The 26,661-nt window shown below is 59.4% G+C and overlaps 2 protein-coding genes and 1 pseudogene across 2 annotated transcripts in view; all 3 read right to left on the bottom strand.

The window, feature by feature from the left end:
• Positions 1 to 1,105: 1,105 nt before the first annotated feature.
• Positions 1,106 to 26,661, bottom strand: part of LOC133229492 (leukocyte immunoglobulin-like receptor subfamily B member 5) — a 63,657-nt gene continuing 38,101 nt past the window's right edge. The window contains exons 16-18 of the mRNA XM_061385858.1: positions 3,694 to 4,005; positions 3,180 to 3,482; positions 1,106 to 2,092 (exon numbers count right to left, since the gene is read on the bottom strand). Coding sequence (XP_061241842.1) covers positions 1,899 to 2,092; positions 3,180 to 3,482; positions 3,694 to 4,005 — 809 coding nt within the window. The 3' untranslated portion in view covers positions 1,106 to 1,898. The remainder of the gene's footprint in view (positions 2,093 to 3,179; positions 3,483 to 3,693; positions 4,006 to 26,661) is intronic.
• On the bottom strand, positions 9,169 to 16,972 carry LOC133231139 (leukocyte immunoglobulin-like receptor subfamily A member 6). The gene is made up of 8 exons (XM_061389422.1): positions 15,367 to 16,972; positions 15,179 to 15,214; positions 14,717 to 15,001; positions 14,278 to 14,580; positions 13,751 to 14,062; positions 13,236 to 13,538; positions 10,450 to 10,464; positions 9,169 to 10,184 (listed from the first exon to the last, which is right to left on the bottom strand). Exons 1-8 carry the CDS (start codon positions 15,398 to 15,400, stop codon positions 10,063 to 10,065), a joined length of 1,410 nt encoding a protein of 469 aa, XP_061245406.1. The 5' UTR covers positions 15,401 to 16,972; the 3' UTR covers positions 9,169 to 10,062.
• LOC133231129 (leukocyte immunoglobulin-like receptor subfamily A member 6) lies at positions 19,235 to 26,628 on the bottom strand (annotated as a pseudogene).

The following is a 26,661-nucleotide window of genomic DNA, read 5'->3' as shown; positions in this document are numbered from 1 at the left end:
TACAGTCCATGTGGTCCCAAAGAGTCGGACACGACTGAGGGACAGACGGTGCTGGGTCTTCCTCACTGCCCAGAGAGGCTGGTGGGCTACTACTGTCTATGGGGTCACAGAGTCGGACACGCCTGAGGGACAAAGGACAGTGCTGGGTCTTCCTCGCTGCCCAGGGGCTTTCCTCCCGTTGAGCTGAGCTCAGGAAGCTTTTCTCTTCGCTGCGGTGTCTCGGCTCCTCGCTTTGATGGCGTGTCTTGTCGCAGGGCAGGGCTCTGGGCCCGCGGGCTCAGCATTTGCGGGATCTTCTCGAAGCAGGGATGGAACCTGCATCCCCTGCGTTGGCGGCTGGATTCTTATCCACCAAGCCACCAGGGAAACCCGGTAGCAGCTCTTGTTCCTCCCGTCTCATTTCTTATTTTATGTATTTGAGTCCCACGTAATGCCTTTTGAATTTGATGTGATGCACTGGACTCCTACAGTCGTGTTTCACTTATTCACCATCATGCTTGAAAACTGACCTGTGTTACTGTAGCAGTCCAGCTTTGTGCGTTTCTTTGTGTAAAATTCTTTCGCATATATATACACCAAACCATTCATTTTGGTGAAAGTGATTTCTGTAACATTTCCTACCGTGAACAACCCACGTGTCCTTTTTCTCCTTGTACACACGTGGCCGTGCATGCATCTTCCTCTGGGTTATACAACTGTGGGCCAGCGCTGTCTCTTCCCTTTAACTGAGAGTTGCTGTCGACTCTCCAGATTGACCCGGCTGATGAGTACACCTGCCCACGATGTGCTGGGATTCGTCAGAGTCAGCCTTGTCTCCTCCATCGTTTTCTCTTTCCATCTCTTAAGGATGAACTAGGAGGTGGGCATCTCATTTCAGGGAACCTGGGCATAAAACTGAGGTGCAGATGATCCTATGTGATTGTAATGAGAAGACACATCTGGGCACGTGGGGCCATCGGTGGGGGCTGGCCGCAGCAGACTCGCCCTGTGGGAAAGTCTGCTTGCTCTTTCCTTCCCACCGGCCTTCAGCGCATTCACCCGGGCTCCTTGAGGTTGGCCACGGAGTGTGTTTGCCTCAAAGGAGACACACAGCTCACACACCTGGGCTCTTTAAGCATTTATTGCCTGATGATTTTGTCTGTGCCGGGTCTGTGTTGCTGCGGGGGTGTGTCTGGTTGTGTGAGCAGGGCTGTTCCCTTGCTTTGGTGTCTGGGCATCTGCAGCACTGGCCTCTCTGGTGGTGTGCGGGCTCCAGGACGTGCTGGCCTCTGTCGCTGCAGCTCATGGACTCAGTTGCTCCCTGGCCTGTGGGGTGTTCAGGATCACGGATTGAACCCGTGTCTCTTGCATTGGCTGGCAGATTCTTCACCACCAGGGAAACCCCATATCGGGGCTCTTTACAAAACGATATATTCCTGAGCTCATTTACCAGTGTAGCCCTGACGGTCACTTCAAATGCCAGGGTGTCCCTTCACACTGACAGTGTTTCTGGAGAGACTACAGCGGGTGTCCTCGGACAAGGAGGAGGGGCATGCAGGGTCCAGAGGGGGCTCAGGGAAGAGTTTAGGATCCAACTGTTCCAAACAGGGCCCCATTTAACCCATTTATTCAGTTACTTTAACAGCATTCTGTTTCTGAGAAGAGATGGAGGTCATTGCGCACACCAGAGACGGCGGGCATGAACAATGAGGCTCACGTCCTCCATGCGAGTGGACAGAGCCTGCGGGCATGCAGGGTGAGGACCCACCCCTGCCATGTGGGATGCGCCTCGGGCCAGGGGTGAGAGCAGCCGGGAGCCGGGGCATCCTCCCCAGGAGGGAGGGGGCCCTGTGAGCAGAGGCCGACCCGCCTGGGCCTCCTCCCACCCTGCGGCTCATCTCTCCCCCAGGGTCAGAGGCTCATCCAGAAGCTCCTACACCAGAAGCTCGCGTCCCAGGCTCCTGGGCTCTGGGCTGTGTTGGGTCCCGTTGCTCAGCTCCGGCTGCATCTCGGGCTCCTCCGTGGTCGTGCCGAGCCTGGCAGAGAAGGATCCCGAGGAGCAGCAGGACCGAAGCCGCGAGGCCCATCCGGGTGAGATTCTGCACCGTGTAGTCTGGGTTGAGGGTGCACAGGTCAGCTCCGGCCCCGTTACCCACTGTGTGTGCCCAGGGCACCGGCCTCCCGTGAGAAGTCGCGGCCCCGAGCCCAGCCCGACACGGACGCTGTCCTTGTTCACACTCGCTGGTCTGACAGCGGTGCTGGGGGAGGGTATCAGCCGAGCCCGAGTGTCGTGAAGGGAGGCTGTGGGTGGGCCGTGTCCTCCTCGGGAGACTCCTGGGGTCTCTCTATCTTACTGTCTCAGACGTTCCTGTCAGGACCCTGAGCTGAAGGAGCTCCGACAGCACAGGGTGGGGTGGGGCCCTCCCCTGAGCAGTGGTCTGTGGGGTCCCGGGGTGGACCCCTATGAGCGGTGGTCTGTGGGGTCCCAGGGTGCGGCCCGCCCCTGAGTGGTGTTTGCAGGGTCCTGGGGTGGGACCCCGCCCCTGATCAGTGGTCTGTGGGGTCCCGGGGTGGGACCCAACCGTGGCTCCCACGGATCCACCTCCCCCTACAGACGCTCGCTCAGCCCTCTGTGTCTGCCAGCTGGACTCTGCCCGTGGGAGGAGGTGATCCCTGTAGCCTCCGGGGGCAGGATGTGGTGGGGGCGGACCTGCTTCTCCACAGACTGAACCCCATCCAGCAGCCTCAGGCCCCTGCAGCCTGTGGCTCTGGCGCCATCTCTGCCTGACTCCCCGCCGCCCCTCGACGATCTGAGGGGCCTTGTCCTCCCAGAGAATGTTAAAATGCCCTGGGGTGGGCTGTCTCCCCTAAGCAGAGAGCCCCGAGACTCCCCAGGTTCGGATCTGGGTCTGTGGCTGGGAGACTGGGTCCTGGGAATGAGCCCAGGAAGGCTTATGCCGGGCTCACCCGGGGACCCCACCTCACCAACCTCTGCCCTGCAGAGCCCTGTGGCCTCCCCGAGACCCTCCCACTGCCCACCTGCCCCTCCGAGCCCCCAGTGTGGGAGGAAGGGACGGGGCGCGAGCTCCGAGGCCCCTCCCTCAGGGGGCCCTCCCTCAGCGCCCCCTCCTCCACCACCGCCCTGCGCTCCCAGGGCAGAGCCCCGAGCTGCTGAGTGAGACGGACAGACTGGGCCTCACCTGAGACCACGAGCGCCAGGGGCTCGCTGGGCTGTGACAGCAGGTAGGGGTCTGTGCTGAGTGAGCCGTAGCATCTGTAGGTGCCCCCGTGGGCTGAGGTCACAGGGCTCAAGGAGAACTCGGCCTGGTACCGCCCGGCTTGGTCCTGGGAGCGCAGATGCAGGGGGCGATGGGCTGCCCCCTCCTTGGACAGAAGGAAGGTGTCCGTCCTGTTTCCTGACTGACACAGCAGGGTCACATTCTCCCCCAGGGCCACCGAGGGGCCCGGCCGCACCGAGAGGGAGGGTCTGTCTCTGAGCCGTCCTGCAGAGAGGAAGGGGGTGCGGGCACCGGGCCTGGTTCTGAGCGAGACTCCGCGGGCCTCTCTGGCCCCTCAGCGCTGTCTCTGTTTCTCAGAGTCTCTCCCCTCCCCAACCCCGTCTCTCTGTCCCTCCCCGGGACCCCTTCCCCTGGTCCCAGCATCATCCCTGGGGCTTCCCAGTGGGGCCTGTGCACAGTCTGGTCCCCGACTGACCCGCTGGCTCCTCACCTGCCACCAGCAGCTCCAGGGTCTCACTGGGGGCCGACCACTCGGAGGAGAGGCCGTTTCCACCGTAGCATCTGTACTGGCCCCTGTGGACGGTGCCCACCGGGCCCAGGGGGAAGTCGGCCTGAGAGAGCCCCCCCTGGGGCCTCTGGGCAGGGAGCTGGGGGAGGTCCTGTTTCCCCTCCTTGGACAGAGCGAATCTGGTGTAGCCGATGTCAGAGCGACACTGGAGGGTCAGGTTCTGTCCAGAGGTGACGACAGGGCCCTGCGGGGTCAGGAGGGAGGGCTTCCCAGACAGCCCTGGGGAGAGACACGCACTGGGTTGTAGGGACCGCTTCCCCTGTGGACCCCCTCTCCCGGCCCGGCCCCAGGCCTTGCCGTGTCTCAGTCTGTGTGTCTGTCCTGTGAGCCCCACGCTCCTCTCCCCACCCTCTCACAGGGGCTCTCCTGGGAGCAGAGACCCCAGTACGTTGTCTTGTCTGCACAAATGTATGGGGTCAGGACGGGATTCCTCACCTGGGACCAGGAGCTCCAGGGGGTCGCTGGGGGCTGACCACACCCGGGGGGTGTGCCTGTAAACGCTGTAGCATCTGAACGTCCACCTGTGCCCGGGGGTCACGGGGCCCACGGGGAACAGGGTGTGGTTCTGCCCGTCGGGGGTTTGCTGTCCATCCAGGGCCCGAGAGGACTTGTCTTCTCCTTCCTTGATCAGAAGGAATCTGTTAAATCCCTGACTGGAGGCACACTGGAGGGTCACGTTCCCTCCCGAGGTCACCACAGGGCTCGGCAGGGCTGAGAGTCTGGGTTTGCCGTAGGATCCTAGGAGAGAAGGAGGCAGCTGGTTCCGTGGGGCTCCCGCCCTCCCCCCAGGGCTGGGCTGTGAGAGGGACAGCCCCTGAGAGCAGACCCCCTCCCGAGGGCAGAGCCCGAGGCTCCCTAGAGTCCCTCACCTGTCACCACCAGCTCCAGGGGTTCACTGCGCTCTGACCAGCCAGTGCGGGTTCCGTAGTAGCACCGATAGCTCCCTGTGTAGACCTGCGCCATGTAGTGGATGGAGAACCTGGCCTTGTCCCCGGGCTCCAGGGGTTTCTGTCTGTCCCAGAGATCTGGGTTTCCCTCTTTATCCAGATGGAACTCCTGGGCCCCCGGGGACCCCTGACACCAGATGGTCACGGAGCTACCCCTGGGGACCACAGAGCCTGGCTCAGCCCAGATGGTGGGTTTGGGGAGGGTCCCTGGAAGGAAATCAGAGGCGGGCTCACCAGGCGTCCCCCCCAGGCCCCGGCTCTCAGCCCAGACCTCCCAGACTCCCCATCCGTGAGCCCCGAACTGCCCTCTCCCTCCCCGCAGCCTGGGGGTGACCCCTGTCCCCACGAGAGGACGGAGCTGGGCCCTGGGACAGACTCACCGGCCTGCACCTGGGTCCTCAGGCCCACACTCAGCCCTGGAAGAGAGCGCCCTGTGAGAGGTGTGCCCTCAGCTCTGAGCATTGCCTCTCCACCCCGGGAGTCTCCCAGGCCCTGGGGTCCCCTGACGGAGCAAGCTGGCCGGGGGGTCCCTCCAGACCAGGGCTCCTCCTGACCCTCCTCATCTCACCGAGGCAGAGCAGGGCGGGAAGCACGGGGGCCATGGTGTCTCCTCCTACGGTCCAGGCTGTGAGGATGGAGGAGACCTGGGTGTCCTCCGGACAGACAGACCACAGGGTGTGTCCTGTCAGAGGCTCAGGCTTCCTGTCACGTGGCTGTCACATCAGCGTCCCCGCAGGAAGGGGAACAGCCTCTTCTTGAAAGCCTGGCGTCGTCCCTGTGACAGTCCCAGTGTGTTCCCGAGACACCTCTTTGAGGTGTGGGCAAGCAGGGCGTGTCCTTCCCTCCGAGAGCCTCACCTTGGGGTCTGCTTCCTCCTCTGCCCGCCCATCAGCAGGTCCCCAGGGGTCCTCACCATGGACGGGTCACCAGGCCCTGGAGATGCTTCAGGGAGGATGTCAGCTCCTGCTCCGCGCAGGGCTCAGATCCCCAGACACACACGATGCGGTGCCCCCGCCCTGTCGTGCCCCTGCCCTGAGGGACAAGTCTGAGGACTCCTTGCTCCTCTAACCCCCAAGGCCGAGCTGGCCGCACAGAGCCCCGTCCCTTCTCTTCCTGCTTTGTGGCCCCACGTGTGTCTGCTGCCTGGTGCTCTCGTGAGCTGAGCAGCGAGGCGGTTTCTGAGGCAGCAGCCTGGAGCCTGGGGACGTGGCGCGGCTGCACCCACTGTCCTCCTGGGGAGGAGAGGGCCTGGGCCCAAGGAGGGTCCTTTTGGTGCTGAGCTGCGGCAGCTTGTGGGAGGGGAGACAGGGAGACAGAACCTCCTCCGTTTATCCTTTTGAAGTGGTTCTTCTTGCTTTTTCTGCTCATCCGAGGTGTTGCAGCTCACTAGCTGGATTCTGCAGTTTGCTTAAAGGTCATTAGGCCCAAATAATCCCAGTTTATCAGTGTTTCTGTGCGAGATGAGGGCTGGGACTTCCCGATCTGCTACCTTCTTAAAGCGCTGATTAAAATTTCTGAAATGTGTAACAGTGAGGCCAGAAATGGAAAACAGAAACGATAGTTAAGTAGTGTGCGTGCTCAGTCACTGCAGCTGTGTCCGACTCTTTGAGACCGCACAGCCCGTAGCCTGCCACGCCCCTCTGAGCACGGGATTCTGCAGGCAGGAATACTGGAGGGGGTGGCCATGCCCTCCTCCAGGGGATCTTCCCCACCCGGGGATTGAACCCAAGTCTCTTATGTCTCCTGCACTGGTAGGGGGCTCTTCACCACTAGTGCCCCCTGGGAAGCCCTGATAGTCCACATACACAGGGAAAACCGAGACGAGTAAGCAGGTATCTGGCGCCGTTTTCGAATGAGAGAAACGGAGTGATGGTAGGCTGCACTCGGGCTCCCCAGGTGGCTCAGGGGTAAAGAATCTGCCTGCCAGCGCAGGAGGTGCAGAGACTCGAGTTCGATCCCTGGGTGGGGAAGATCCCCTGGAGAAGGACATGGAAGCCCACCTCAGTATTCTTACCTGGAGAATCCATGGACAGACGAGCCTGGCGGGCTACTGTCTGTGGAGTCACAAAGAGTTGGACATGACTGAGCACACACGCGGGCACACACGCACAGACACACACACACACACACACACACACACGAACAGACTGCAGACCCAGACAACACTCCTGCCCACTCCCCAGACCAGGTGCCCCCTCCCTCGGTTCTGCAGTTTGTGTGTGCAGTCTTCAGGGTTTTGTAAATGCAGTATCACGTCATCTGCATACAGAGACAGTTTTGCCTCCTTCCTGCCCCAAGTTGAATCCTTTTTTTTCCTTGCCTGATTGCTATGACTAGGACTTCCAGTGGTGTGTTGAACACAAATGGTGAGAGTGGGCGTCCTTACCTTGTCCCAGAGTTCTAGAAAGGCTTTCCGCTTGTTACCTTTGAGGACTGTGTTGACTGTGTGCTTGTCATAAATCGGTTTTATTACGTTGAGATGTCTTCCCCCTGTACTCACTTTGGCGAGACCTTTTATGATGAATGGATGTTGCATTTTATCAGTGCTTTCTCTGAACCTGTTAAGATGAGCATGTTGTTTTGTCTTTTCTCTTGTTGATGTGGTGACTTACACTGATCGATTTGCACATGTTGAATTATCCTTGTGACCCTGGTATGAATCCCAGTTGACCGTGGCGTGTGATTCTTTTTGTGTGTTGTCGAATTCAGTTAGCTAATGTTTTGTTGCACATTTTGCATGTATGTTCATAAAGCGCTCTGTTCTGTAACTTTTCTTTTTTGGTTGTGTCTTTTGTTTAGTTATCCGGCTGACAGTGGCTCATAGAAAGACTTTGGGAGTGTTTCGTCCTCTTCAGTCTCCTGGGAGAGTGTGAAGAGGGTCACATAAGTTCCTCTTTGTCAGTTTGGTAGAAGTCCTCCGTGAAGCCATCCAGTTCTGGCCTCTGGTTTGCATGGTGTTATCATTGGTGTTATTACAGTTCAGGCTGTCTGCGTCTTCTGGCCTCCGTTCTGGCGGGCTGTGTGTCTCTAGAGACTCGTGCGTGTCTCTTCCAGGTTTGCTGTCAGATGGCTCAACACACAGTGGTTCTTAGTACTGTCTTATAAACTTTTGTATCTCTGAGCTATCAATTTAAAATAATCAATTTTTTAAAATTAATTAAAATAATTAATTTTAAAAAATTATATTAATTTTGGCTGTGCTGGATGTCCCTGGTGGCTCAGATGGTAAAGAATGTGCCTGCAATGCAGGAAACCTGGGTTCGATCCCTGGGTGGGGAAGATCCCCTGGAGGAGGGCCTGGCAACCCACTCCAGTATTTTCACCTGGAGAATCTCACGGACACAGCAGTCTGGTGGGCTACAGTCCATGTGGTCCCAAAGAGTCGGACACGACTGAGGGACAGACGGTGCTGGGTCTTCCTCACTGCCCAGAGAGGCTGGTGGGCTACTACTGTCTATGGGGTCACAGAGTCGGACACGCCTGAGCGACAAAGGACAGTGCTGGGTCTTCCTCGCTGCCCAGGGGCTTTCCTCCCATTGAGCTGAGCTCAGGAAGCTTTTCTCTTCGCTGCGGTGTCTCGGCTCCTCGCTTTGATGGCGTGTCTTGTCGCAGGGCAGGGCTCTGGGCCCGCGGGCTCAGCATTTGCGGGATCTTCTCGAAGCAGGGATGGAACCTGCATCCCCTGCGTTGGCGGCTGGATTCTTATCCACCAAGCCACCAGGGAAACCCGGTAGCAGCTCTTGTTCCTCCCGTCTCATTTCTTATTTTATGTATTTGAGTCCCACGTAATGCCTTTTGAATTTGATGTGATGCACTGGACTCCTACAGTCGTGTTTCACTTATTCACCATCATGCTTGAAAACTGACCTGTGTTACTGTAGCAGTCCAGCTTTGTGCGTTTTTTTGTGTAAAATTCTTTCGCATATATATACACCAAACCATTCATTTTGGTGAAAGTGATTTCTGTAACTTTTCCTACTGTGAACAACCCACGTGTCCTTTTTCTCCTTGTACACACGTGGCCGTGCATGCATCTTCCTCTGGGTTATACAACTGTGGGCCAGCGCTGTCTCTTCCCTTTAACTGAGAGTTGCTGTCGACTCTCCAGATTGACCCGGCTGATGAGTACACCTGCCCACGATGTGCTGGGATTCGTCAGAGTCAGCCTTGTCTCCTCCATCGTTTTCTCTTTCCATCTCTTAAGGATGAACTAGGAGGTGGGCATCTCATTTCAGGGAACCTGGGCATAAAACTGAGGTGCAGATGATCCTATGTGATTGTAATGAGAAGACACATCTGGGCACGTGGGGCCATCGGTGGGGGCTGGCCGCAGCAGACTCGCCCTGTGGGAAAGTCTGCTTGCTCTTTCCTTCCCACCGGCCTTCAGCGCATTCACCCGGGCTCCTTGAGGTTGGCCATGGAGTGTGTTTGCCTCAAAGGAGACACACAGCTCACACACCTGGGCTCTTTAAGCATTTATTGCCTGATGATTTTGTCTGTGCCGGGTCTGTGTTGCTGCGGGGGTGTGTCTGGTTGTGTGAGCAGGGCTGTTCCCTCGCTTTGGTGTCTGGGCATCTGCAGCACTGGCCTCTCTGGCGGTGCATGGGCTCCAGGACGTGCCGGCCTCTGTCGCTGCAGCTCATAGACTCAGTTGCTCCCTGGCGTGTGGGGTGTTCAGGATCACGGATTGAACCCGTGTCTCTTGCATTGGCTGGCAGATTCTTCACCACCAGGGAAACCCCATATCGGGGCTCTTTACAAAACGATATATTCCTGAGCTCATTTACCAGTGTAGCCCTGACGGTCACTTCAAACGCCAGGGTGTCCCTTCACACTGACAGTGTTTCTGGAGAGACTACAGCGGGTGTCCTCGGACAAGGAGGAGGGGCATGCAGGGTCCAGAGGGGGCTCAGGGAAGAGTTTAGGATCCAACTGTTCCAAACGGGGCCCCATTTAACCCATTTATTCAGTTACTTTAACAGCATTCTGTTTCTGAGAAGAGATGGAGGTCATTGCGCACACCAGAGATGGCGGGCATGAACAATGAGGCTCACGTCCTCCATGCGAGTGGACAGAGCCTGCGGGCATGCAGGGTGAGGACCCACCCCTGCCACGTGGGATGCGCCTCGGGCCAGGGGTGAGAGCAGCCGGGAGCCGGGGCATCCTCCCCAGGAGGGAGGGGGCCCTGTGAGCAGAGGCCGACCCGCCTGGGCCTCCTCCCACCCTGCGGCTCATCTCTCCCCCAGGGTCAGAGGCTCATCCAGAAGCTCCTACACCAGAAGCTCGCGTCCCAGGCTCCTGCGCTCTGGGTGGTGCGGGGTCCCGGTGCTCAGCTCCGGGCTGCGTCTCGGGCTCCTCCGTGGTCGTGCCGAGCCTGGCAGAGAAGGATCCCGAGGAGCAGCAGGACCGAAGCTGCGAGGCCCATCCGGGTGAGATTCTGCACCGTGTAGTCTGGGGTGAGGGCACACAGGTCAGCGCCGGCCCTGTTACTCACTGTGTGTGCCCAGGGCACCCGCCTCCCGTGAGAAGATGCAGCCCCGAGCCCAACCCGACAGGGACGCTGTCCTTGTTCACACTCGCTGGTCTGACAGCGGTGCTGGGGGAGGGTATCAGCCGAGCCCGAGTGTCGTGAAGGGAGGCTGTGGGTGGGCCGTGTCCTCCTCGGGAGACTCCTGGGGTCTCTCTATCTTACTATCTCAGACGTTCCTGTCAGGACCCTGAGCTGAAGGAGCTCCGACAGCACAGGGTGGGGTGAGGCCCTCCCCTGAGCAGTGGTCTGTGGGGTCCCGGGGTGGGGCCTGCCCCTGAGTGGTGTTTGCAGGGTCCTGGGGTGGGACCCCGCCCCTGATCAGTGGTCTGTGGGGTCCCGGGGTGGGACCCAATGGTGGCTCCCACGGATCCACCTCCCCCTACAGACGCTCGCTCAGCCCTCTGTGTCTGCCAGCTGGACTCTGCCTGAGGGAGGAGGTGATCCCTGCAGCCTCCGGGGGCAGGATGTGGTGGGGGCGGACCTGCTTCTCCACAGACTGAACCCCATCCAGCAGCCTCAGGCCCCTGCAGCCTGTGGCTCTGGCGCCATCTCTGCCTGACTCCCCGCCGCCCCTTGACGATCTGAGGGGCCTTGTCCTCCCAGAGAATGTTAAAATGCCCTGGGGTGGGCTGTCTCCCCTAAGCAGAGAGCCCCGAGACTCCCCAGGTTCGGATCTGGGTCTGTGGCTGGGAGACTGGGTCCTGGGAATGAGCCCAGGAAGGCTTATGCCGGGCTGACCCGGGGACCCCACCTCACCAACCTCTGCCCTGCGCAGCCCTGTGGGTGTTTTTTTCCACTAGATTTTCAGATTTGAGATTCTGGAAAAATTTTTAAATGAAATATCGTTGCTTTGTAATATATTAGTTTCAGGCATACAACATATGATTCAATGTTTTTATAGGTTATACTCCACTTAAAGTTATTACGAAATAATTGCTACATTCCCTGTGCTATCCAGTATATCCTTGTTGCTTATTTCATACACATTAGTCTGTGTCTCTAGTCCACACCCCTCATCTGCCCGACCCCCGGTAACCATTAGTTATTTTTCTGTATCAAGGACTCTGTTTTTGTTTTTCATATATGTTCCTTTGTATTATTTTCCAGATTCAGTATGTACCAATGCTATCATAAAGCGTTTATGTTCCTCCGAGTTATTTCAGCAAGCGTAATACTCTCTAGGTTCATGTGTGCTGTTGCAAATGGCAGAGTTTCCTTCTTTTCTATGGCTGAGTAATATTCCATTCTATGTATATGTGGGTACACACACACACACACACACACACCACATTTTCTCTGTTCATTCATCTGTGCTGGACAGTTGGGTTGCTGACATATCTTGGCTATTGTAAATTGGCTACATGAATATTGGAATGTTTGTATCTTTTTAAATTAGTGTTTTCATTTTGTTCAAACATATACCCAGCAGTGGATTTGCTGGATCACATGATAATTCTGCTTTTCGTTTTTAAGGAACCTCCATATGGTGGGAAAACATTTTTTAAGCTGACTGTTCCCATGTCCTTGGTTTCCCTCTGTCTGATGCCCTAAGGCCTCCAGGGGTCCGAGTCACCCCGTTCCCTACTCACGTGACTTCCTGCATCTGTCCTGACCCCGGTGTTGGAGGAAGAGAAAGAGGAGGACGAGGAGCAGCAGGACGAAGGTCACCAAGATCCCGATGAGGACACTCAGGTACCACGTGAGGCCTGGGGCACCAGAGACGCCTGAGTGAGCCAGGGGTGCCGTTTAGCTAGGCATCTGCTGTGTGCAGAGTCGTGCTGGGGTCTGTGCATCCACATCCAGCCCATCCCACCCGTTTTACAGACGAGGAAACTGAGGCACAGAGAGGGAGATCACTCAGGGGCCCTGGTGACCCAGCCTGGAGGTGGCAGAGCCGGGACTGGAACCAGGGCCGTGGGCACCCTGAGCTCCTCCTGAGCTGGCCCCCAGGAGGACACTAGCTTCCTGCTCTGGGGGGCCCTCACCTGCAGGGGGCTGTCCGAGGGTCTCACCTGGAGCTGAGGGTCCTCCCTTGTTCCTCCCCTCCCCCACCGCAGCGGGGGCGGGGGAGGGGCAGGCTGCACGGAGGGGCCTCTGGGTCCTCCCCTCCCTCCCCACACACTGCAGTAGAGGGGACAGGCCCCCCACAGTCACCTCCTCGGGGGCTCCCTGTGCTCCTTGTCCGATGCAGGGTCACACCCAGGTCAGAACTGAGGAAATCTAAGATCTGGGGCACGGGTCTCTCCTTTTACACTGGGAGAAACTGAGGCCCGCACGGGGGTGTCGTGACGGTGAGGGAGTCCACATCAGAGTCTCCAGAGGCGCCTGAACCGGGGGCATATTCAGCCCTGCTCGGCCCGGACCCGCCACCACCTCGCCAAGACCTGCTCCCCTTTCTGCAGTTTCTGACTCCACTGAGGGGTGGAGCTGATGGAATGGATGCCTGGTGGCCGCTGGGGGTCAGTAAAAGGGTGGGGGCGGGGCCGCCTCCCCCTCCACAGCCCTGCTCCCCCAGCCTTGGCCCCCCGACCCCTAGCCGTTCACCCGGCAGCCCAGAGCCCCTGCAGTCTGTGTTGATGATCTGAGGGGGTATTAGATCCTCCAGCTCCCACACCGCCCTGGGCTGGGCTGTCTCCCCTGAGCATAGAGCCCTGACAGTCCATAGGTTCAAATCTGCGTCTGTGGCTGGGAGAATGGGACCTTGGGAGGTTGAGCCCAGGAAGAGGTGCCCTGGGCTCACCCGGGGTCCCCATCTCACTCCCCTCTGCCCTGCACGGCCCTGTGGCCTCCCGAAGACCCTCGCACTGCCCACCTGCCCCTCCGGGACCCCAGTGCGGGAGAAAGGGGCGGGGCACGGGCTCCGAGGCCCCTCCCCCAGGAGGCCCTCCCTTAGCGCCCCCTCCTCCACCACCGTCCTGCGCTCTCAGGGCAGAGCCTGGAGCTGCTGAGTTGACGGACAGACTGGGCCTCACCTGAGACCACGAGCGCCAGGGGCTCGCTGGGCTGTGACAGCAGGTAGGGGTCTGTGCTGAGTGAGCCGTAGCACCTGTAGGTGCCCCCGTGGGCTGAGGTCACAGGGCTCAAGGAGAACTCGGCCTGGTACCGCCCGTCTTGGTCCTGGGAGCGCAGACGCAGGGGGCGATCGGCTGTCCCCTCCTTGGACAGAAGGAAGGTGTCCGTCCTCTCTCCTGACTGACACAGCAGGGTCACATTCTCCCCGGGGGCCACCGCGGGGCCCGGCCGCACCGAGAGGGAGGGTCTGTCTCTGAGCCGTCCTGCAGAGAGGAAGGGGGTGCGGCCGCCGGCCCAGGTTCTGAGCGAGACTCTGTGGGCCTCTCTGGCCCCTCAGCGCAGTCTCTGTTTCTCAGAGTCTCTCCCCTCCCCGACCCCGTCTCTCTGTCCCCTCCCCGGGACCCCTCCCCCTGGTCCCAGCATCATCCCTGGGGCTCCCTGGTGGGGCCTGTGCAGAGTCTGGTCCCCGACTGACCCGCTGGCTCCTCTCCTGCCACCAGCAGCTCCAAGGGCTCACTGGGCGCCGACCACTCGGAGGAGAGGCCGTGTCCACCGTAGCATCTGTACCGGCCCCCGTGGACGGTGCCCACCGGGCCCAGGGGGAAGTCGGCCTGAGCGAGCCCCTCCTGGGGCCTCCGGGCAGGGCGCTGGGGGAGGTCCTGTCCCCCCTCCTTGGACAGAGCAAATCTGGCGTAGCTGACATCAGAGCGGCACTGGAGGGTCAGGTTCTGTCCAGAGGTGACGACAGGGCCCTGCGAGGTCAGGAGGGAGGGCTTCCCAGACAGCCCTGGGGAGAGACACCCGTCGGTTGTAGGGACCGCTTCCCCATGAACCCCCCCTCCCGTCCCGGCCCCAGGCCTCGCCGTGTCTCAGTCTGTGTGTCTGTCCTGTGAGCCCCACGCTCCTCTCCCCACCCTCTCACAGGGGCTCCCCTGGGAGCAGAGACCCCAGTACGTTGTCTTGTCTGCACAAATGTATGGGCTCAGGATGGGACTTCCTCACCTGGGACCAGGAGCTCCAGGGGGTCGCTGGGGGCCGACCACACCTGGGGGGTGTCCCTGTAAAAGCCGTAGCATCTGAACATCCACCTGTGCCCGGGGGTCACAGGGCCCACGGAGAACAGGGCCTGGGTCTGCCAGTTGGGGGCTCGCTGTCCATCCAGGGTCCGAGAGGACTCATCTTCTCCTTCCTTGGTCAGAAGGAATCTGTTAAATCCCTGATGGGAGCCACACTGGAGGGTCACGCTCCCTCCCAAGGTCACCACAGGGCTCGGCAGGGCTGAGAGGCTGGGTTTGCTGTAGGATCCTAGGAGAGAAGGAGGCAGCTGGATCTGTGGGGCTCCCCCTCCCCCCCCCGCCCAGGGCTGGGCTGTGAGAGGGACACCCCCTGAGAGCAGACCCCCTCCTGAGGGCAGAGCCCGTAACCCCCGAGAGTCCCTCACCTGTCACCACCAGCTCCAGGGGTTCACTGCGCTCTGACCAGCCAGTGCGGGTTCCGTAGTAGCACCGATAGCTCCCTGTGTAGACCTGCGCCATGTAGTGGATGGAGAACCTGGCCTTGTCCCCGGGCTCCAGGGGTTTCTGTCTGTCCCAGAGATCTGGGTTTCCCTCTTTATCCAGATGGAACTCCTGGGCCCCCGGGGACCCCTGACACCAGATGGTCACGGAGCTACCCCTGGGGACCACAGAGCCTGGCTCAGCCCAGATGGTGGGTTTGGGGAGGGTCCCTGGAAGGAAATCAGAGGCGGGCTCACCAGGCGTCCCCCCCAGGCCCCGGCTCTCAGCCCAGACCTCCCAGACTCCCCATCCGTGAGCCCCGAACTGCCCTCTCCCTCCCCGCAGCCTGGGGGTGACTGACCCCTGTCCCCACGAGAGGACGGAGCTGGGCCCTGGGACAGACTCACCGGCCTGCACCTGGGTCCTCAGGCCCACACTCAGCCCTGGAAGAGAGCGCCCTGTGAGAGGTGTGCCCTCAGCTCTGAGCATTGCCTCTCCACCCCGGGAGTCTCCCAGGCCCTGGGGTCCCCTGACGGAGCAAGCTGGCCGGGGGGTCCCTCCAGACCAGGGCTCCTCCTGACCCTCCTCATCTCACCGAGGCAGAGCAGGGCGGGAAGCACGGGGGCCATGGTGTCTCCTCCTACGGTCCAGGCTGTGAGGATGGAGGAGACCTGGGTGTCCTCCGGACAGACAGACCACAGGGTGTGTCCTGTCAGAGGCTCAGGCTTCCTGTCACGTGGCTGTCACATCAGCGTCCCCGCAGGAAGGGGAACAGCCTCTTCTTGAAAGCCTGGCGTCGTCCCTGTGACAGTCCCAGTGTGTTCCCGAGACACCTCTTTGAGGTGTGGGCAAGCAGGGCGTGTCCTTCCCTCCGAGAGCCTCACCTTGGGGTCTGCTTCCTCCTCTGCCCGCCCATCAGCAGGTCCCCAGGGGTCCTCACCATGGACGGGTCACCAGGCCCTGGAGATGCTTCAGGGAGGATGTCAGCTCCTGCTCCGCGCAGGGCTCAGATCCCCAGACACACACGATGCGGTGCCCCCGCCCTGTCGTGCCCCTGCCCTGAGGGACAAGTCTGAGGACTCCTTGCTCCTCTAACCCCCAAGGCCGAGCTGGCCGCACAGAGCCCCGTCCCTTCTCTTCCTGCTTTGTGGCCCCACGTGTGTCTGCTGCCTGGTGCTCTCGTGAGCTGAGCAGCGAGGCGGTTTCTGAGGCAGCAGCCTGGAGCCTGGGGACGTGGCGCGGCTGCACCCACTGTCCTCCTGGGGAGGAGAGGGCCTGGGCCCAAGGAGGGTCCTTTTGGTGCTGAGCTGCGGCAGCTTGTGGGAGGGGAGACAGGGAGACAGAACCTCCTCCGTTTATCCTTTTGAAGTGGTTCTTCTTGCTTTTTCTGCTCATCCGAGGTGTTGCAGCTCACTAGCTGGATTCTGCAGTTTGCTTAAAGGTCATTAGGCCCAAATAATCCCAGTTTATCAGTGTTTCTGTGCGAGATGAGGGCTGGGACTTCCCGATCTGCTACCTTCTTAAAGCGCTGATTAAAATTTCTGAAATGTGTAACAGTGAGGCCAGAAATGGAAAACAGAAACGATAGTTAAGTAGTGTGCGTGCTCAGTCACTGCAGCTGTGTCCGACTCTTTGAGACCGCACAGCCCGTAGCCTGCCACGCCCCTCTGAGCACGGGATTCTCCAGGCAGGAATACTGGAGGGGGTGGCCATGCCCTCCTCCAGGGGATCTTCCCCACCCGGGGATTGAACCCAAGTCTCTTACGTCTCCTGCACTGGCAGGTGGGCTCTTCACCACTAGTGCCCCCTGGGAAGCCCTGATAGTCCACATACACAGGGAAAACCGAGACGAGTAAGCAGGTATCTGGCGCCGTTTTCGAATGAGAGAAACGGAGTGATGGTAGGCTGCACTCGGGCTCCCCAGGTGGCTCAGGGGTAAAGAATCTGCCTGCCAGCGCAGGAGGTGCAGAGACTCGAGTTCGATCCCTGGGTGGGGAAGATCCCCTGGAGAAGGACATGGAAGCCCACCTCAGTATTCTTACCTGGAGAATCCATGGACAGACGAGCCTGGCGGGCTACTGTCTGTGGAGTCACAAAGAGTTGGACATGACTGAGCACACACGCGGGCACACACGCACAGACACACACACACACACACACACACACACGAACAGACTGCAGACCCAGACAACACTCCTGCCCACTCCCCAGACCAGGTGCCCCTCCCTCGGTTCTGCAGTTTGTGTGTGCAGTCTTCAGGGTTTTGTAAATGCAGTATCACGTCATCTGCATACAGAGACAGTTTTGCCTCCTTCCTGCCCCAAGTTGAATCCTTTTTTTTCCTTGCCTGATTGCTATGACTAGGACTTCCAGTGGTGTGTTGAACACAAATGGTGAGAGTGGGCGTCCTTACCTTGTCCCAGAGTTCTAGAAAGGCTTTCCGCTTGTTACCTTTGAGGACTGTGTTGACTGTGTGCTTGTCATAAATCGGTTTTATTACGTTGAGATGTCTTCCCCCTGTACTCACTTTGGCGAGACCTTTTATGATGAATGGATGTTGCATTTTATCAGTGCTTTCTCTGAACCTGTTAAGATGAGCATGTTGTTTTGTCTTTTCTCTTGTTGATGTGGTGACTTACACTGATCGATTTGCACATGTTGAATTATCCTTGTGACCCTGGTATGAATCCCAGTTGACCGTGGCGTGTGATTCTTTTTGTGTGTTGTCGAATTCAGTTAGCTAATGTTTTGTTGCACATTTTGCATGTATGTTCATAAAGCGCTCTGTTCTGTAACTTTTCTTTTTTGGTTGTGTCTTTTGTTTAGTTATCCGGCTGACAGTGGCTCATAGAAAGACTTTGGGAGTGTTTCGTCCTCTTCAGTCTCCTGGGAGAGTGTGAAGAGGGTCACATAAGTTCCTCTTTGTCAGTTTGGTAGAAGTCCTCCGTGAAGCCATCCAGTTCTGGCCTCTGGTTTGCATGGTGTTATCATTGGTGTTATTACAGTTCAGGCTGTCTGCGTCTTCTGGCCTCCGTTCTGGCGGGCTGTGTGTCTCTAGAGACTCGTGCGTGTCTCTTCCAGGTTTGCTGTCAGATGGCTCAACACACAGTGGTTCTTAGTACTGTCTTATAAACTTTTGTATCTCTGAGCTATCAATTTAAAATAATCAATTTTTTAAAATTAATTAAAATAATTAATTTTAAAAAATTATATTAATTTTGGCTGTGCTGGATGTCCCTGGTGGCTCAGATGGTAAAGAATGTGCCTGCAATGCAGGAAACCTGGGTTCGATCCCTGGGTGGGGAAGATCCCCTGGAGGAGGGCCTGGCAACCCACTCCAGTATTTTCACCTGGAGAATCTCACGGACACAGCAGTCTGGTGGGCTACAGTCCATGTGGTCCCAAAGAGTCGGACACGACTGAGGGACAGACGGTGCTGGGTCTTCCTCACTGCCCAGAGAGGCTGGTGGGCTACTACTGTCTATGGGGTCACAGAGTCGGACACGCCTGAGCGACAAAGGACAGTGCTGGGTCTTCCTCGCTGCCCAGGGGCTTTCCTCCCGTTGAGCTGAGCTCAGGAAGCTTTTCTCTTCGCTGCGGTGTCTCGGCTCCTCGCTTTGATGGCGTGTCTTGTCGCAGGGCAGGGCTCTGGGCCCGCGGGCTCAGCATTTGCGGGATCTTCTCGAAGCAGGGATGGAACCTGCATCCCCTGCGTTGGCGGCTGGATTCTTATCCACCAAGCCACCAGGGAAACCCGGTAGCAGCTCTTGTTCCTCCCGTCTCATTTCTTATTTTATGTATTTGAGTCCCACGTAATGCCTTTTGAATTTGATGTGATGCACTGGACTCCTACAGTCGTGTTTCACTTATTCACCATCATGCTTGAAAACTGACCTGTGTTACTGTAGCAGTCCAGCTTTGTGCGTTTTTTTGTGTAAAATTCTTTCGCATATATATACACCAAACCATTCATTTTGGTGAAAGTGATTTCTGTAACTTTTCCTACTGTGAACAACCCACGTGTCCTTTTTCTCCTTGTACACACGTGGCCGTGCATGCATCTTCCTCTGGGTTATACAACTGTGGGCCAGCGCTGTCTCTTCCCTTTAACTGAGAGTTGCTGTCGACTCTCCAGATTGACCCGGCTGATGAGTACACCTGCCCACGATGTGCTGGGATTCGTCAGAGTCAGCCTTGTCTCCTCCATCGTTTTCTCTTTCCATCTCTTAAGGATGAACTAGGAGGTGGGCATCTCATTTCAGGGAACCTGGGCATAAAACTGAGGTGCAGATGATCCTATGTGATTGTAATGAGAAGACACATCTGGGCACGTGGGGCCATCGGTGGGGGCTGGCCGCAGCAGACTCGCCCTGTGGGAAAGTCTGCTTGCTCTTTCCTTCCCACCGGCCTTCAGCGCATTCACCCGGGCTCCTTGAGGTTGGCCATGGAGTGTGTTTGCCTCAAAGGAGACACACAGCTCACACACCTGGGCTCTTTAAGCATTTATTGCCTGATGATTTTGTCTGTGCCGGGTCTGTGTTGCTGCGGGGGTGTGTCTGGTTGTGTGAGCAGGGCTGTTCCCTCGCTTTGGTGTCTGGGCATCTGCAGCACTGGCCTCTCTGGCGGTGCATGGGCTCCAGGACGTGCCGGCCTCTGTCGCTGCAGCTCATAGACTCAGTTGCTCCCTGGCGTGTGGGGTGTTCAGGATCACGGATTGAACCCGTGTCTCTTGCATTGGCTGGCAGATTCTTCACCACCAGGGAAACCCCATATCGGGGCTCTTTACAAAACGATATATTCCTGAGCTCATTTACCAGTGTAGCCCTGACGGTCACTTCAAACGCCAGGGTGTCCCTTCACACTGACAGTGTTTCTGGAGAGACTACAGCGGGTGTCCTCGGACAAGGAGGAGGGGCATGCAGGGTCCAGAGGGGGCTCAGGGAAGAGTTTAGGATCCAACTGTTCCAAACGGGGCCCCATTTAACCCATTTATTCAGTTACTTTAACAGCATTCTGTTTCTGAGAAGAGATGGAGGTCATTGCGCACACCAGAGATGGCGGGCATGAACAATGAGGCTCACGTCCTCCATGCGAGTGGACAGAGCCTGCGGGCATGCAGGGTGAGGACCCACCCCTGCCACGTGGGATGCGCCTCGGGCCAGGGGTGAGAGCAGCCGGGAGCCGGGGCATCCTCCCCAGGAGGGAGGGGGCCCTGTAAGCAGAGGCCGACCCGCCTGGGCCTCCTCCCACCCTGCGGCTCATCTCTCCCCCAGGGTCAGAGGCTCATCCAGAAGCTCCTACACCAGAAGCTCGCGTCCCAGGCTCCTGCGCTCTGGGTGGTGCGGGGTCCCGGTGCTCAGCTCCGGGCTGCGTCTCGGGCTCCTCCGTGGTCGTGCCGAGCCTGGCAGAGAAGGATCCCGAGGAGCAGCAGGACCGAAGCTGCGAGGCCCATCCGGGTGAGATTCTGCACCGTGTAGTCTGGGGTGAGGGCACACAGGTCAGCGCCGGCCCTGTTACTCACTGTGTGTGCCCAGGGCACCCGCCTCCCGTGAGAAGATGCAGCCCCGAGCCCAACCCGACAGGGACGCTGTCCTTGTTCACACTCGCTGGTCTGACAGCGGTGCTGGGGGAGGGTATCAGCCGAGCCCGAGTGTCGTGAAGGGAGGCTGTGGGTGGGCCGTGTCCTCCTCGGGAGACTCCTGGGGTCTCTCTATCTTACTGTCTCAGACGTTCCTGTCAGGACCCTGAGCTGAAGGAGCTCCGACAGCACAGGGTGGGGTGAGGCCCTCCCCTGAGCAGTGGTCTGTGGGGTCCCGGGGTGGGGCCTGCCCCTGAGTGGTGTTTGCAGGGTCCTGGGGTGGGACCCCGCCCCTGATCAGTGGTCTGTGGGGTCCCGGGTGGGACCCAATGGTGGCTCCCACGGATCCACCTCCCCCTACAGACGCTCGCTCAGCCCTCTGTGTCTGCCAGCTGGACTCTGCCTGAGGGAGGAGGTGATCCCTGCAGCCTCCGGGGGCAGGATGTGGTGGGGGCGGACCTGCTTCTCCACAGACTGAACCCCATCCAGCAGCCTCAGGCCCCTGCAGCCTGTGGCTCTGGCGCCATCTCTGCCTGACTCCCCGCCGCCCCTTGACGATCTGAGGGGCCTTGTCCTCCCAGAGAATGTTAAAATGCCCTGGGGTGGGCTGTCTCCCCTAAGCAGAGAGCCCCGAGACTCCCCAGGTTCGGATCTGGGTCTGTGGCTGGGAGACTGGGTCCTGGGAATGAGCCCAGGAAGGCTTATGCCGGGCTGACCCGGGGACCCCACCTCACCAACCTCTGCCCTGCGCAGCCCTGTGGGTGTTTTTTTCCACTAGATTTTCAGATTTGAGATTCTGGAAAAATTTTTAAATGAAATATCGTTGCTTTGTAATATATTAGTTTCAGGCATACAACATATGATTCAATGTTTTTATAGGTTATACTCCACTTAAAGTTATTACGAAATAATTGCTACATTCCCTGTGCTATCCAGTATATCCTTGTTGCTTATTTCATACACATTAGTCTGTGTCTCTAGTCCACACCCCTCATCTGCCCGACCCCCGGTAACCATTAGTTATTTTTCTGTATCAAGGACTCTGTTTTTGTTTTTCATATATGTTCCTTTGTATTATTTTCCAGATTCAGTATGTACCAATGCTATCATAAAGCGTTTATGTTCCTCCGAGTTATTTCAGCAAGCGTAATACTCTCTAGGTTCATGTGTGCTGTTGCAAATGGCAGAGTTTCCTTCTTTTCTATGGCTGAGTAATATTCCATTCTATGTATATGTGGGTACACACACACACACACACACACACCACATTTTCTCTGTTCATTCATCTGTGCTGGACAGTTGGGTTGCTGACATATCTTGGCTATTGTAAATTGGCTACATGAATATTGGAATGTTTGTATCTTTTTAAATTAGTGTTTTCATTTTGTTCAAACATATACCCAGCAGTGGATTTGCTGGATCACATGATAATTCTGCTTTTCGTTTTTAAGGAACCTCCATATGGTGGGAAAACATTTTTTAAGCTGACTGTTCCCATGTCCTTGGTTTCCCTCTGTCTGATGCCCTAAGGCCTCCAGGGGTCCGAGTCACCCCGTTCCCTACTCACGTGACTTCCTGCATCTGTCCTGACCCCGGTGTTGGAGGAAGAGAAAGAGGAGGACGAGGAGCAGCAGGACGAAGGTCACCAAGATCCCGATGAGGACACTCAGGTACCACGTGAGGCCTGGGGCACCAGAGACGCCTGAGTGAGCCAGGGGTGCCGTTTAGCTAGGCATCTGCTGTGTGCAGAGTCGTGCTGGGGTCTGTGCATCCACATCCAGCCCATCCCACCCGTTTTACAGACGAGGAAACTGAGGCACAGAGAGGGAGATCACTCAGGGGCCCTGGTGACCCAGCCTGGAGGTGGCAGAGCCGGGACTGGAACCAGGGCCGTGGGCACCCTGAGCTCCTCCTGAGCTGGCCCCCAGGAGGACACTAGCTTCCTGCTCTGGGGGGCCCTCACCTGCAGGGGGCTGTCCGAGGGTCTCACCTGGAGCTGAGGGTCCTCCCTTGTTCCCTCCCCTCCCCCACCGCAGCGGGGGCGGGGGGAGGGGCAGGCTGCACGGAGGGGCCTCTGGGTCCTCCCCTCCCTCCCCACACACTGCAGTAGAGGGGACAGGCCCCCCACAGTCACCTCCTCGGGGGCTCCCTGTGCTCCTTGTCCGATGCAGGGTCACACCCAGGTCAGAACTGAGGAAATCTAAGATCTGGGGCACGGGTCTCTCCTTTTACACTGGGAGAAACTGAGGCCCGCACGGGGGTGTCGTGACGGTGAGGGAGTCCACATCAGAGTCTCCAGAGGCGCCTGAACCGGGGGCATATTCAGCCCTGCTCGGCCCGGACCCGCCACCACCTCGCCAAGACCTGCTCCCCTTTCTGCAGTTTCTGACTCCACTGAGGGGTGGAGCTGATGGAATGGATGCCTGGTGGCCGCTGGGGGTCAGTAAAAGGGTGGGGGCGGGGCCGCCTCCCCCTCCACAGCCCTGCTCCCCCAGCCTTGGCCCCCCGACCCCTAGCCGTTCACCCGGCAGCCCAGAGCCCCTGCAGTCTGTGTTGATGATCTGAGGGGGTATTAGATCCTCCAGCTCCCACACCGCCCTGGGCTGGGCTGTCTCCCCTGAGCATAGAGCCCTGACAGTCCATAGGTTCAAATCTGCGTCTGTGGCTGGGAGAATGGGACCTTGGGAGGTTGAGCCCAGGAAGAGGTGCCCTGGGCTCACCCGGGGTCCCCATCTCACTCCCCTCTGCCCTGCACGGCCCTGTGGCCTCCCGAAGACCCTCGCACTGCCCACCTGCCCCTCCGGGACCCCAGTGCGGGAGAAAGGGGCGGGGTGCGGGCTGCGAGGCCCCTCCCTCAGGGGCCCCCTCCCTCAGCGCCCCCTCCTCCACCATGGGCCTGCGCTCTCAGGGCAGAGCCTGGAGCTGCTGAGTTGACGGACAGACTGGGCCTCACCTGAGACCACGAGCGCCAGGGGCTCGCTGGGCTGTGACAGCAGGTAGGGGTCTGTGCTGAGTGAGCCGTAGCACCTGTAGGTGCCCCCGTGGGCTGAGGTCACAGGGCTCAAGGAGAACTCGGCCTGGTACCGCCCGTCTTGGTCCTGGGAGCGCAGACGCAGGGGGCGATCGGCTGTCCCCTCCTTGGACAGAAGGAAGGTGTCCGTCCTCTCTCCTGACTGACACAGCAGGGTCACATTCTCCCCGGGGGCCACCGCGGGGCCCGGCCGCACCGAGAGGGAGGGTCTGTCTCTGAGCCGTCCTGCAGAGAGGAAGGGGGTGCGGCCGCCGGCCCAGGTTCTGAGCGAGACTCTGTGGGCCTCTCTGGCCCCTCAGCGCAGTCTCTGTTTCTCAGAGTCTCTCCCCTCCCCGACCCCGTCTCTCTGTCCCCTCCCCGGGACCCCTCCCCTGGTCCCAGCATCATCCCTGGGGCTCCCTGGTGGGGCCTGTGCAGAGTCTGGTCCCCGACTGACCCGCTGGCTCCTCTCCTGCCACCAGCAGCTCCAAGGGCTCACTGGGCGCCGACCACTCGGAGGAGAGGCCGTGTCCACCGTAGCATCTGTACCGGCCCCCGTGGACGGTGCCCACCGGGCCCAGGGGGAAGTCGGCCTGAGCGAGCCCCTCCTGGGGCCTCCGGGCAGGGCGCTGGGGGAGGTCCTGTCCCCCTCCTTGGACAGAGCAAATCTGGCGTAGCTGACATCAGAGCGGCACTGGAGGGTCAGGTTCTGTCCAGAGGTGACGACAGGGCCCTGCGAGGTCAGGAGGGAGGGCTTCCCAGACAGCCCTGGGGAGAGACACCCGTCGGTTGTAGGGACCGCTTCCCCATGAACCCCCCTCCCGTCCCGGCCCCAGGCCTCGCCGTGTCTCAGTCTGTGTGTCTGTCCTGTGAGCCCCACGCTCCTCTCCCCACCCTCTCACAGGGGCTCCCCTGGGAGCAGAGACCCCAGTACGTTGTCTTGTCTGCACAAATGTATGGGCTCAGGATGGGACTTCCTCACCTGGGACCAGGAGCTCCAGGGGGTCGCTGGGGGCCGACCACACCTGGGGGGTGTCCCTGTAAAAGCCGTAGCATCTGAACATCCACCTGTGCCCGGGGGTCACAGGGCCCACGGAGAACAGGGCCTGGGTCTGCCAGTTGGGGGCTCGCTGTCCATCCAGGGTCCGAGAGGACTCATCTTCTCCTTCCTTGGTCAGAAGGAATCTGTTAAATCCCTGATGGGAGCCACACTGGAGGGTCACGCTCCCTCCCAAGGTCACCACAGGGCTCGGCAGGGCTGAGAGGCTGGGTTTGCTGTAGGATCCTAGGAGAGAAGGAGGCAGCTGGATCTGTGGGGCTCCCCCTCCCCCCCCCGCCCAGGGCTGGGCTGTGAGAGGGACACCCCCTGAGAGCAGACCCCCTCCTGAGGGCAGAGCCCGTAACCCCCGAGAGTCCCTCACCTGTCACCACCAGCTCCAGGGGGTCACTGGGCTCTGACCAGCCAGTGGGGGTGCTGTAGTAGCACTGATAGCTCCCTGCGTGCTGCTCCGTCATCTGTGGGATGGCCAGCTGGGCCTTGTCCCCGGGCCCCGGGGGTTTCTGTCTGTCCCAGGGGACTGAGGTGCCCTCTTTATCCAGATGGAATACCTGGGCCTCCAGGGTCCCCTGACACCAGATGGTCACGGGGGTCCCCGAGGGAGCCACAGAGCCCGGCTCAGCCCAGATGGTGGGTTTGGGGAGGGTCCCTGGAAGGAAATCAGAGGCAGGCTCACCAGGCGTCCCCACCAGGCCCCAGCTCTCAGCCAGACCTCCCAGACTCCCCCTCCGTGAGCTCCAAGCTGCCCTCCCCATCTCATTGCCAGACACCCCTGCGGAGACTAGGCTGTAGGGACGGCTCCTCCCATGAGCCCCTTCTCCTGTTCTGGTCCCCAGGCCTCACCGTCTGCAGTCTGTGTGTCTGTCCTGTGAGCCCCACCCCCTCACCCCACCCTCTCCTCTGGGACAGCTCCAGTAGAAAAGCATCTAATGCCCACCCTGGTGCCTCAGCAAGTTGGGAGGTCAGGATGGTACTTCCTCACCTGCCACCAGGAGCTCCAGAGGGTCACTGGGGGCGGACCACACCCGGGGGGTGATGCTGCTAAAGCCGTAGCATCTGAACCTCCACCCGTGTCCAGGGGTCACAGGACCCACAAGGAACAGGGCCTGGGTCCACCCATCTGGGCTTCGCTGTCCAGCCAGGGTCCAAGAGGACTTGTCTTCTCCTTCTTTGGTCAGAAGGAATATGTTAAATCCCTGATGGGAGCCACACTGGAGGGTCACACTCCCTCCCGACGTTACCACAGGACTTGGCAGGGCTGAGAGTCTGGGTTTGCCATAGAGTCCTAGGAGAGAAGGAGGCAGCTGGTTTTGTGGGCCCCCCCCTTCCCTCCCCTCCCCAGGGCTGGGCTTTGAGAGGGACACCCCCTGAGAGCAGACCCCTCCAGAGGGCAAAGGCTGAGGCCCCCGAGTGTCCCTCACCTGTCATCACCAGCTCCAGGGGGTCACTGGGCTCTGACCAGCCAGTGGGGGTGCTGTAGTAGCACCGATAGCTCCCTGCGTGGTCCTGTCCCATGTGTTGGATGGAGAACCTGGCCTTGTCCTGGGGCTCCAGGGGTTTCTGTCTGTCCAAGAGAACCGGGCTTCCCTCTTTATCCAGATGGAACTCCTGGATCCCCAGGGTCCCCCGACACCAGATGCTCATGGGGCTCCCCCAGGAGACCACAGAGCCCGGCTCAGCCCAGATGGTGGGTTTGGGGAGGGTCCCTGGAAGGAAATCAAATGTGGGCTCACCAGGCGCCCCCGCCAGGCCCCGGCTCTCAGCCCAGACCTCCCAGACTCCCCCTCCGTGAGCCCTGAGCTGCCCTCCCCTTGCCCACAGCCTGGGGGTGACCTTGTCCTCATGAAAGGAGGGAGCTGGGCCCTGGGAGAGACTCACCGGCCTGCACCTGGGTCCTCAGGCCCACACTCAGCCCTGGAAGAGAGCGCCCTGTGAGAGGTGTGCCCTCAGCTCTGAGCAGCGCCTCTCCACCCCGGGAGCCTCCTGGGCCCTGGGGTCCCCTGACAGAGCAGGCTGGCTGGGGGGGGTCCCTCCAGACCAGGGCTCCCCCTGCCCCTCCTCATCTCACCAAGGCAGAGCAGGGCGAGGAGCGTGGAGGCCATGGCGTCTCCTCCCTGCGGTCCAGGCTGTGAGGATGGAGGAGACCTGGGTGTCCTCCGGACAGACAGACCACAGGGTGTGTCCTCTCCAAGGCTGGGGCTTCCTGTCACACGGCTGTCACTTCAGCGTTCCCACAGGAAGGGGA

Source organism: Bos javanicus, chromosome 18, assembly GCF_032452875.1.
Source record: "Bos javanicus breed banteng chromosome 18, ARS-OSU_banteng_1.0, whole genome shotgun sequence".
NCBI lineage: Eukaryota > Metazoa > Chordata > Mammalia > Artiodactyla > Bovidae > Bos > Bos javanicus.
This window is presented reverse-complemented; position numbering and strand designations above follow the sequence as displayed.